At 42.9% G+C, this 12,498-nt stretch overlaps 1 protein-coding gene across 13 annotated transcripts in view; it reads right to left on the bottom strand.

Moving 5' to 3' along the window:
* The window catches only part of ERC1 (ELKS/RAB6-interacting/CAST family member 1), a 283,730-nt gene extending 271,329 nt beyond the window's left edge, over positions 1 to 12,401 (bottom strand). For 11 of the 13 annotated variants that reach the window (XM_048300324.1, XM_048300335.1, XM_048300327.1 and 8 more), the window contains exons 1-2: positions 12,318 to 12,401; positions 920 to 1,753 (exon numbers count right to left, since the gene is read on the bottom strand). In XM_048300324.1, coding sequence (XP_048156281.1) covers positions 920 to 1,588 — 669 coding nt within the window. In that variant the 5' untranslated portion in view covers positions 1,589 to 1,753; positions 12,318 to 12,401. Of the gene's footprint in view, positions 1 to 919; positions 1,754 to 11,707; positions 11,840 to 12,126; positions 12,210 to 12,317 lie in introns of those variants that run through there. The other 2 variants (XM_048300325.1, XM_048300326.1) reach the window with 2 other exon arrangements.
* Between the last annotated feature and the right edge of the window lie 97 nt (positions 12,402 to 12,498).

The raw sequence follows: 12,498 nt of genomic DNA, 5'->3' as shown, positions 1-12,498 counted from the left end.
ACACGGGGTCTGTATTCCATAAGAATAGTGTGGTTTTTTACCTGACAGTCCAGAGAGATGCTGAACTCACATTTAGCCAGAAACAACTAAACAGGAAGACACTCATTCAAAGACAAATATTTACTTCAGGACTAAGGCAGCCAGAAGGTCTAGGTGGGAGAACATTAAGAAAGCTTTTAATCAGTAGAACTGACTACAAAGAGACCTCAATTTTAATCAACCTCTCATTTTTATTTTAATTTGGAGATGCTTTTAAGATGCACAACACCAAAGACCTAGACACCTGAGAATCTCTGTTCTTCTGCCTATTCTGTAGCTGGCCAGACCACTACAAAAAAACCTGTAGGGTGCTTTAGGATAGCTGCATAACAAGATATACAGAATTTATGACAAAAGAATAACAAGCATGTATTAAACAGTGTTATTTAAATGTAGCCAAGAACACAATTTATATCTGTTGGTGAAAACTGCAGGTCTGGAGGTTTTAACTCTAAAGTAAGACCACCATAACTCTTTCTTTTTAATGGCAATCTGTCAACATTCAGCAACAGTTCAGTTATACTGGGGGTCAGCAGTTAGTACATTCTGCATCTCAGAGAACGCTTCAAGAGGTAAACAGCACAGAAATATTAATTATGAACAGAATAAATACTTGCAAAAGGAAACAGAGTGGTTACCATCAGTCCTAGGGGAAAAAAACTCACATGACACCCAAAGAAAAATGAGCACTCGAGGTGGTTTACAGGTCTGACAAGAAACATTTAAAAACAGGCTTGCAAGTTGAAAACACGTCTTACCCACATCAGTTACCCAAGAAAAGCACCAATCTAATTTAGCTGCTTAAGTGTGACATGCAAGTTTATTAAAGACATTTAATCATGCTACCACACTAACACAGCAGTGACATTAGATAACAAACCTGGTTTTCTTCTTGCAAAACTCTATATTGTTCCTTCCAAATGGTGATTTTTGAAGCTTCATCCTTCCTCAGAGCTCTTTCCTTTTTTAGCTCAGGACTCCAGAAGGTCTTGATGCTGTTCATGGAAGAACTCAGCTTGCTTTCTTTCACCTCCACGTCCTTGCGAAGCAGATCGTTCTCCCTCAGCACCTCCTTGAGCTGTGTCTGCAGATCCATGATGGTGTTATCCCTGGCCTGGCGCAGCGAGTGAGGCACAGTGGATGCCATGCTCACTGGGGGGAGATGGTGCTCTCCAAAAGCAATTGTATCACTGGCAACTCCACTACTGGCAATGTTAGGGCTGCTGCCCATCGCAGTCATCCTAACGCCGTAAGGCAGCCGCCCCCCCGACCGGCCCAGAGTCATGGTGCTCTTCGGGGTGTCTGCACCCACGTTCTCATGGTCACTGAGGTACATAGGGCCAGACGTAGCATAGGCAGCATTTAAGGACTGAATGTTTTCCATAGAAAGGGTTTTCCCACTGCCACCCCCAGTACTACTCCCAGAGCTGCCTCCTGTGCTGTTGGTTCGCCGATGGCCCAAGCGAGGCGACCGCGGCAGCCTCGGGGAACGCCCTGGGCTCTGGGTGCTGGGCTCCACCTTGCCCACGGAACGAGCACTTCCATACATGATTAAGCTGGTGGTGTGAGGCAATCAGATAGGCAAAAATCAGGGATGAGAGAATTCCTGTTAAGCTCTTCAGTGGTTATAAGGAAACTTAAGGCCAATCACTACTTGTAACAGATCCAATTGTCCATCTCTGAAGTCACGTGCTCACGATGCTCAGGACCATATCTGTAACAATAAGAGTAACATATTAAAATCTGTATCAATAAAAATAACACATTAAATACCTAGTTTATCACCAAATATTTGTCCCACATTAGAATATATTCTACTATCTTTATACTTCTCCAGTACTTTTCAATTCTTCCTAACAACAAAAAGCAATATTTTATTTAAACCCTTATATTTAAACTCAAAAAGAAACTTCTATTCTTGCTTTTCTATTGTTATATTATCACAGTAAAGAGGGAAGGAAAAGAGAATCCATCAATCTTCAAGACATCATTTTGCTGGCCATGACAAAACCCTTCAGATGTCATCTAATCTTTTCTCCTGTTTCTAACTGGCCCTAATGTTTCACCTGTTACCTTTCTGAGTAAGAGAGAATCAAAATTTAAAAACCACTCAGTAGGATATCTTTCCTTCAAGCACTGCCAGCTTCCACAGGACATGGTTTCTAAACCCCTGTGCTGTGAAATCATCCCGCAAATGGGAAGGCAGGATGGACTGAAATGACTCTGACCACGATCTCAACCAGCAGGTTCCTTAGCACTACTGTCAGCCCTAGTTCAAATGCAGAAGTGAGAACCAAAAGTAAGAATAATCATTAAATCGTTACTGACCACACAACTTAAGCAAGCATAGATGCAAATCCGAAAGAGGAGCAATGACCCAGCAATGAGACCAATGAGGTTAAGAGGAAGAAGAGAATCACAGTTCCACTGGAAACTGGTTCTAGACTCTTACTTTCTCTCAAACTAAATCTAACTTAAATCTTTGTTCAGGTTAAGAAAAGATTTCAATTGAAATATACTTCTCATTAACCAGCTGAGATTAATTAAATTAAATGATATTTCAACAGCAGGGGCCTCTTAAAACACAGAACAGTATGACATCATCCTGTTGCTGTTCCTTCTCCCCTCTACTTTTTCTTTAAATAAGGGCTCTAGTGGCATATGCAATAAAATTCCTTATTTTTGCAGAGCAATATGATGCTGTTGTACAAGTGCTGGCAGGAAGCTCTTTAGCATGGGGACTCTGGGCTGGGATCACAGTTAATAGTCAAGATCTAGCAGAGAAGCAAGAAATGTAACTAAACTACTGCACTGTAAAACCTACCCCACTATACAGTCCTCACTTTCTTTTCTTCACTATTTTTTTCCAGTGTAAACTATTTCATGTTACTGTTGGGCTCAAATAAAATCAAAACTAGAACACTGAAACATTCCTGATCCCATCAGATGAACGAATACCAGCCAGTGTCCAAAGAGTAGCAGCATCTTATGTATCCCAACATCTTGCCTTTCACACCAGCTTTCATCTACCTGCCTCTTCTGCTCAGAAGTCAGCTTTGCCAGGTATTAGGAATAAATGTCTCCAAACCAGCATGTTTGTGACATAATAATTGGGCAAACAGCTTAAAGATTAAGTTTAAAAGAGGGATGCATTTACAAAAAAAATTGTAGAAATACTGCAAGTGGGTAGAGGGAAAGAAACCAAAAAAAATATTGCAAAAAATACTGGAAAAGGATAGAAAGAAAGAAGTAAAAATGAAGATAAAGCATTTTTCCTTTTGGAATGAAAAGTTAGTATAGGAAAAGATACAACAAGAAATAGTTTTGAAATGTTAACCTTAAATTTTAAAGGGAAAACAAAATCAGGGTAAGCCAGCATTTTGTCATTTTCGCACGATTTCATAGAAGATACAGTGGCATGAGGAAATTTACAAAGTTTATGGAAATTGATACTGCTTTGTGAGCAGTTCTCAAGATGTTCAAGTGCTCACTTTTTTTTTTAGGGACAAGAAAAGCTAGCAACAATATTGCTACAGAATATTTTAAAGCACATATGTAAAGGAGAACAGGCCAAGGAAAAACAGCCAGCAGCATTAACTGAAACTATCTACCAAAGCAACACCTACAGATGTAATTTTTTAATACAAGTTACATTTCTTCTATATCAGCTACATATCCTTATGCAAAACAGCACAGAAATATAAACTGTGTAACAAAGTCTACAGTGTTCCACTGAAGTTGCTTCAATAAGCAAGACACTGTGCCCCAGGATCTGGAAGAAAAACACTTCTTCCAAACAGAAAGGCTATTTCAGACTAGCCTCACTGTTTGAGATATCAAAATGCTAAAAATGCTGCTGTGACACCACTTGAGCACTCAAAACAAGTCAGATATGATTTCTTAGATGCTACACAAAGTACATTCCACCGAGAGCTTGCATTCATTAGGATTCTCTTGAAAATTAATCCAAATAACAGCACTTAATTAATTTGCTAAAAACTCACCACAGTAAATCAGGGCAAACACTCATTAACAGCTTTGGATGAGCTTAACTTGAACCGAAAGACCAGACTTGCATTTCAGTTAAAGGACTTCACCCCTAAACCACTGAGTTTCCAAGCTGCTAGAAGTACATCGCTGTTGCACACAGAAGCATCACCTGGGAAAGTCCTTAACAACACACCAGAGGAGCTCAAAAGTTTTTAGATAATTTCTAATGAGTTCCTCACCCTCAACATGGAAAATCACAGAACTGCCTTCTCCTTGCACTAGCAAACATTCTGTTAAACCATGAATACTTTCCAATGAATGGAAGTGGCTGATATCCTCGAAAGAAAGCAGCTTCCCAGGCAGCAGAGAGGAGCTGGTAGCACAGCAGGTGCTGTGCAGGAACCATCTTCACCTATACTGGGCAGGCAGGGGAGCTCTCAGCCACCTCAACTGGAAACACCAGTCCTGTGCTAACTCAGCTCCAAGCTTGGTTTCACAGGCTACTCCAGAAAAATCAAGTAATTCAAGCCAAGTGCTAGAATTAGCTGTTGATCAGGGTTATGGGAAGGATTCCCAGAGCTGGCACAGCTGAAACTCGGGGAGAAGAACTCTACTACTGCTGCCATGCGTTACACTGCACTCACCTATCACACAAAAGCAGTAGATTCAGAGCAGCTGCCTTCGGAAACAAGCAAACATAACCCCCAGCATTCTTCTTGAAATGACAACTTTCACTACACCATTGTTAGACTTTATAATTGTGAATATTCCAACTATTAACTAAATACACCCTTCCACACAGGCAGTTTCAGTATTTCCACTGACACAGATCTGCCACAGTTCAAGACAAAAAGATACAAGATAAATCTTAACTCTTTTATTTTTCCCCTATTTTTTTCTAATAGCATTTATCACTGACCATATCACTTTGTTGTAGAAGCAGATACTAATACAATTCACACTAGGAAAAACATCTTTCTTCATGAAAACAGCAAAGTGGGGGAAGTGACAAAAAAAATCTTTTCTTTTTTGCAATAACAATTAATCAGGAAGAAGAAAGAATTCCAGTTTCCCTCCCAGAGTCCAAGCAAAAGTATATGGAAGATTTCTTTCAGATAACATGATAACCAGAAAAGTTAGTTTTTCAGTATTCTGACCCACACTAGCATTGTGCTGGGAATCTCACAAGTATGGTCTCTTATCTTCCCTGAGGCCAACATGCAGCACTGTTACTATTTTCCTCTTCTACTGAGACTCTAAATTTAGTCACAAATAAATCATCCCTGAACCTTACAAGATGGTGGTAACCACAAGGAACACTGTCCAACTGGGAATGTACTAACCATCTTCCCTTTGCAAATTCTCCTGTAGATTTCAAAAGCCTTTGTTTTTTCTGCCAATACAGGAACCCTAAACCCAAGATTACAAAAAAAAAAAAAAAGAGACTTTCAACATAAAAAAGCTTAAAAGAACAAAACAGCTGAAGCCAGTGCTAAACCAGTTTTCTTCAAGATAGCTGTGTAACTTTACAATTATGAAACAAAATTCTCTTGTTCACTGTTCATTAAGAGAACAAAAACTTCAAAAAGCATCCTATATGCAAGCCAAATTAAAAAATAAAAGAAATTCACATCAGCCCAAGTAAAAACTTCACATATACATTTATATATATTTAAATTGGCATTACACCTTTGCAGGCACAAAGACCTGACCTGCTTTAGTATAAGTTGAAAATACTATCTAGTGCTTACGGAAAAACATGAAAGAATGACTATCAGGAAAAGAATAGGCAAGAATTATACAATATTGCAGAAAAAGTTTTGGAAAAGGACAGTTATGAACACGTTTTCTGTATAAAAATTTTAAAATAGCTAACAGCACATCCTGCTTGAAGTGCCAGCTAAGAAAAACATCTTCTCAGCTCACAGGTGACTGTCCAAAAACATTCAGAGACAGACACCATTAACCGTGGAAAATGTTTATAACCTGGCAGCAGACATTTAAATGTACTGCAGTGCAAGCTGTAGCAACTAAAATCCACCTGTTTCATTACAACAACCTAGTCCTAGGCAGCGAATAGCAATGGAGAACCCAGCTTTCTTCAAACATGCTAGGATCAGGACCTGGCGTGCTAAAAGAACAGTAAAAAGCCACCTGCCCAGGTTCATGGAGATTTACTTGAGAGGCAATCATGACATGAGAGAGGGCAGGAACAGAGACACAAGTCTTGTCAAAAGATCTGGTGGTTTTCAATAAAAGTTGTATCGGGGCATAGAAGAAATGTAAGAAATTCTGGAGGGATCACATTAACATCAAACTTCAGTACAAAGAATCCCATAAAATGAGATGTCTTTAGCAGTGCTGTCACACTCAGCCCCTACATCTATCATTTTATGTGAACCAACAGCTCAGAGGGCAGGTGTTCCTGGCTACAGCTGACAGAAAACAGAAGATTCATTAAAGAGAAGTTTTGTTACCCTCTGGAAGATATCTCTGTCATATAAATTAATAATGCCTTTCATGTCTCCCCCTACTCCAGGACAAATATTAATAGCACACTAATTACTTCTAGGTAAGCAAGCAACCAAATACACAAACATGCTGCAGAAATACAGGGAAAACCCAGCCTACATTTATTAAAACAAAAAGAATTTCAGAGTAACTTTTGCAGCCTCCAGCAGGTCCTGTGAAATTCTTTGCTGCAATTTCTGTTCAGGACTGACACCAGCTGACAAACTGCTACAGCTATGGAGACAATTCCTTAATAGCATCACTGCCTGATAGTCAGGAATGGGGCAGTGGGATCACACACCAGGCAAGTGCCTCTTACAGCCCAGGGACACCTCTAGAGCCTCCCTAGCAGCAGACTGGAAGCCACGGATCCAGCTTCCAGAAGACAGAACTTCCTTGTCACCCTGATTCCTGTCTGCACAAGGAAAGCTTTGAATGTCAGTTTCGTAATAAAAGCAAAGTCAGCCTTTACAAGAAGCATCTGAGTCTGATAAAGGACTGTAGCAGACACATTAGACTTCATTAACAGAGGTAGCAATTGTTCCCATTTACATAATTTACACCCGAATAGTTAATGGCAAGTAAGACTAGATTACACAGTAGGACAGAGACTGCAGAGTAGATACAACAGAGGGGAAGGCAGGTAGGAAAGATGGAATTCCAAAAGAAGAAAAGCTTACATTCCAGTAAAACCCTGCCAGGAATCCAAATAGTGGGTACAATGAGAGAATTGACATGATTCACAACAACTCAGAGGTGTGCTAACCAAGAGAAAAAATGAATTCCTGTTCCCTCCTAGTGCACATCACAGTTACAAAACCTACAGCTGCTACATTACTTTAAATAAAAGGCGTGAAGCCTCTATCTCTTATGGCTATTTTGTAGATTTTTGGCTTGGCTAGTTTTGGAAGGTAAGAAGGCTCACTACTTTTCATGTTAAATTAATAACTATTACACACAAAAAGACAGAAGAAAGCTTACTTTGGAAACTGTCTGCAAGCCAGCCAATGCTGGACACAAGGCATTGAACCCATGGAATTCAGGGCTGTTTATCAAAATGTCCTTGTGGCCTTGACAGCAAGAAAGCAAAAAGGATGAATGAAATTAAGACAAAAGTAAGACAAAAAAAGTAACTGTTCATATTAAGATTGACTCTTGCACATAAATAAATGCTGAAGCACTGCCATCTGCTTATACGCAATCCTTTTTAAAAGCTGGGGGGATGGTGGTGGCGGTGTTTGTTTTGTATTTTTTAAATTAAGTTCACCTACTTGCACATCTGCCAGGTTCACTGACTGTAACAGAGCTTTTGTTCTGTCTCACCAAACACAAGACATGAACTGATACATTCTCCCCCATATGCACAGAGAAATCTGCCCAGAAAAGCATCTCAGAAATCCCCAACAATCTTCAGGTGACTTTGATATACAAAAAAAAATATGTTTTGTAAAAGGCAGGTCATCAATCCTGACCCTAACAGTTTAAGGGAAAAAGCCAGCATTCATTTGTCAAGGGAGTGTTTTGTTTCTAAACATAAAGTGACATTCCTGTTAAAGACTTTTTACATTTGAAAGGTTAGCATAAATGGCACCTGTACACTTTAAGTCACCAAAGAACACGGAAACATCTTGATTCCCTGTCCTTTTTAGACACCTTTCTGTTTCCCATCCCTACAAGGTGTCCCATCCAGAAAACACTACCTGCGAGTCTGTAAATGAGAGAGCCAGAAATATTCCTCAGCTTCCTAGTTAATTTGTCTCCCACAAGTACACAATTCCTTTCATGGGATCTACTTACTCAACAAGGAAGACAGAACATGCTCTGTTCTACTCTACAGCACTTTCTTTGCAAAAGCAGTTTTAACTGACACCAAGTTTTATTTCTTATAATACCCTCAAAGTCTTGATATCAGCATAAAGGGTCTGCTGTCACCACCACAGTTCCATTCCTTTCTATCTCCTTTCCCCAAAAACAGGACCACAAAAAAAAGGCTTATTCTTATTATAATAAATACACCTATTTCAGCTAAACCTTTAGTTACTCACAGTTGTATAATCTGATACACCACTTGCTTGTAAGGACTTTTTCCCTAGCACTCTGGAGGCTGGCCTCAGCTTGAGGGAGAACCCGAGGCACTAAGGATATTTCTAAAGGCTTTACTTCATCTCACTCGTCAGACTTCAGTGGTTCTGCTCCCAGGGCACTAAGGGTTAATCTGGTCACTAAATTTGGGTGCACAAGCAAGTTCTTTCTGTTCTGGCTGCTGAGACAGAATTTCTTCTGTCTTCCTGCAGAGCCAGGAGCACATACTGCTTAACACTACCTGGACATCACACTGAAAGGCTTCCAAGGTGTGGCAGAAATCTTGGGCGCCGTTCCAGCACCTCTCCTTTCCTACAGCTTAAAGTATTTCACTGAATCTGTCACAGCATGATTAGCACATGGAGCAGATATGACCCTGCTCAATTGCTGCTTCTTGCCTGGATTTACCACTCTGGACCCCCAGAGTCCCTCCCTGTCCTAACTTCTTAATGTTGACATGTGTAGGGGGTCTGGGTAGGTGCACCAGGATTTCTTTTGTGCAATGACTGGGACATAATTGTTAAGTCTCTAAATTTAAAGCAGATGTGAAGAAAAAAAAAAAAATCACCCTATGCCTTTTTTAAAGGCAAAACACAAAAAGCAACAGGTGTCAGAACTTCAACGTATCACTTATATCACTTCCTAGTGATAAACTGATTAAATTAACTCTCGTTCTTCTAATTATCTAGAACACTGAAGATCTTCATCTGTGGATGTTAATCTTCTGTCACTGTATGGCTAAAGAGTTTATAGGCTCATTTTAGAGTACAAAGTCAGTAAATACTATATGTTTACATCCATGGCTGTTTCTCTCTTTCCCACAGGTGGCATGCAACCAACAACCCAATCCCTAATAGCATGAACAAAATGTTAAAAGCACTAAAGATATTTCAAAAGTCCAACAAGTGCCTAGAAGCACTAATGAGCCCATGTGGACAGCCAGCCTAAAGTCACCATGGGTAACATCACAGTGCAAGGCAAAGCATGCTCCAGCTACAGAAATTCCATCATAATCTCACCCTGACAACAACGTTGGGCTAACAATATTGACATAACCCACGTGCCAGAAAACATCACTACTGCTAAATCAGCACTGGATTTTCTAGGATCTCCTGCTCTACTACTGCCACACAGCAGTCCACTGCATGCCAGAGTTAAACTCTTGGCTTAAACAGGCAGCAATGGATAGAATAGAACCCTCTTCACCCAGACTACTCTTACAGCAGGGTGGCCAGCAAGGGTCAAGAACCCACACCATGGGTTTAGTTCTACTATTTAAAAAGCCACATGCATCCCTCCACACTTACATTTCTGACCAAACCATACTCAGCTAAAACAAGCCAGACCCTCTAAATATAACACAATTCTCCAGTGGCTTAGCCAGGTAAGTGTTGTAACGAAACTCTCACCCAAGAGAGGTTTTCAGGAGAACAGGCTTGAAAATAGGGAGGGCTGAGGGGATGAGAGATAACAATGGGAGAGCATCCTGCTTCACAAAATAAGGAATAACAGCGAGGAACTCACACACTGGTTACAATAGCATGGTGAAATATTCCTATTCATACAGCAGCACATATAACTGCTACCAGGAACTGAGAAACTGGCAGATTCAAAGAAAGAAAAAAAAAAAAGGAAACAAAAAAAGTAAGAACACACTGAATATCAAAACCTCCTCAAACAAACAGCCATGGTTTCTCTCATCACCAATATTTGCAATTCAGTAAAAGGGAATAGGCCACATAAATACCAAACCTATCTTCTTTGCTAGTCAGGCCATTAGCCACGTATTATGGATGAAAAGTTACGTGAAGGGAATCTCAAAAAACCTCATGACAGGAATAAAAAGAATGCTAAAAATTATGAAAAATATGATGCTTTAATATAGCCCAGAGAACAGGTTTTCTTCAGTTTAGGCTTCTGCTGACATCCCAACAGTGATTTAATTACAGCCAAATTGGTCTCCCAGAAGTGGTGGAAGAAGTTCAAATTATATTGAAGATTATGATAAACTCACATTTCATTCAGCAGATCCCAACCTTTTCCTAGCTGCAGCCCCTCCTGCAGCTTGATAGATTCACACAATTCCAAATTTCTGGATGATATAGTAACCGTAGGCTTGACTATCCTGGGAACTGCTGTTCCGTGATAAAGTTCTGCACTGTGCTTCCAGAACTGAACTACATTCAGTACAGCTGGTAACTAAATAACTACTGCTTTCATTACTGGGAAAAAAAAAAAACCCACACTTATTTTACTACCCACTCTAGTCACAGCAGCACGGGCAAGGTGGTGATTTCTCTCTCTCTCCTCATCCAATTTGAAATGGCTCTAAGGGTGCTGACTCATAACTGACCCTGAATTGGGGCACACATCTGAGCTGCTGCAGTTTCCAACACAAACTCCAGTAACGTGCCAGGCTGGAGCTCAGGAAGAGATGTGTGTTCAGCCACCTACGGCTACAGACGCAATAATCTCAAGGAGCAAAGGAGGGCAGGCAGCTGGTGGAGGATATGCTGCAGATATCCTTGCCCAGCTGGCCATTGTTTGAGAATTACAGCCGCACAGCCAAACCAGACAACTTTCTGTGCTTACAGCCTGTTGGATTTGAGGTAACACATTATCCAGCTACAACCACCCCGCACACTTGAGCGTGGCCCCCCAAACGTGCCTGGACAAAATGTAAATCACACACTGTTCTTCAGAACAATTCTATTTTTATCCATTTGCTTTCATTCTCTCGGCTCCTGTACTGCTTCCCACCACTACCAGCCCCTCCATAGGTGCTTCTTTATATCTTCGCATCTCCCAGTCTCTCCCATTTCCACTGGGGCTTCACTTCAAGCCATTTCACACCGTACCAGCCAGCACAAACCATAACATGAACTTCCAGGGCGCATGCAACATTCCAGGTAAAATAAATCGTGTGCTTCCTAACTAACCTTCAGCGCTCACACTACAAACGAGACAGATGTGGAAGGGCAGCAATTCCTGACACAGGCTTCAGGATGGCAGCAGACTCAGAAACAAAGCACCGTGTCAGCTGACGCTGGTTCGTAGTAGATGCAATAAAATACATGAAACTGACCATTCAGCGCTCACAGAGGAAACAGAAAAAATCCAACACCGCCGCAAGGTCTGGGCAGAAAGACACCGCTCACCATTCCCGCAGATGAGGTGACTAAGATAACAAAAGCGTGCGCTTCCCAAGGACAGACTGAATGAGGAGGGGCGGAAAAACACGGCCGGGAAGGCGAATGGGCAGAGCAGGAACGACCGCCCGTGCGAGGCACAACCAGACCCCGCCCGGCCGCGAGCAGCGCCCGGCAGGACGCGGGCCCGCGGGGCGATGTTGGCCGCCCCGCCGCGGTCCCCGGGGCCGGACCGGGGCCGCCCCGCCCCGCCCCGGGCGGTGACAGCGTGCGGGGCCCGGCGGAGAGAGGCCCCGGCCGCCCCCTCCCTGCCCCGCGCACCCCCGGGGAGAGCCGCCCGCGGGCCCGGACCCACCTGCGCGGCAGCTCCGCGGCCACAGCCCCCGCCGCCGCCGGACGCTGCCCGGCCCCACCGCAGCCCGTGCCCAGCGCGGCGGCTGCTCCCGCAGCTACCGGCGCCCGCAGGCCCCGCCCCGCCCCGGGCTCCCCCAAGCGGACGGCAAGGCGGTTAACCCGACCCCCCCCGCCCCGAGCGCGGCCCCTCACCTGCCTGTCAGCCCGCGGGGAGGGCACGGGCGGCGGCGGCCGCGCCCGGCACGCTGAGCTGAGCTGAGCTGAGCTGAGCTGGGCTGGGCTGGGCTGGGCTGGGGCCGGCTCCGCTCGGCTCCGCCGCGCTCCCGCCGCCGCTCCCTCCCGCGCCCCCGGCGCGAGACACGCGCAGGCCCCG

The sequence above is a fragment of the Corvus hawaiiensis genome, chromosome 4 (assembly GCF_020740725.1).
Source record: "Corvus hawaiiensis isolate bCorHaw1 chromosome 4, bCorHaw1.pri.cur, whole genome shotgun sequence".
Taxonomy (NCBI): Eukaryota; Metazoa; Chordata; class Aves; order Passeriformes; family Corvidae; genus Corvus; species Corvus hawaiiensis.
The sequence above is the reverse complement of the archived record's forward strand: the minus strand, read 5'-3'. Positions and strand labels throughout refer to the sequence as shown.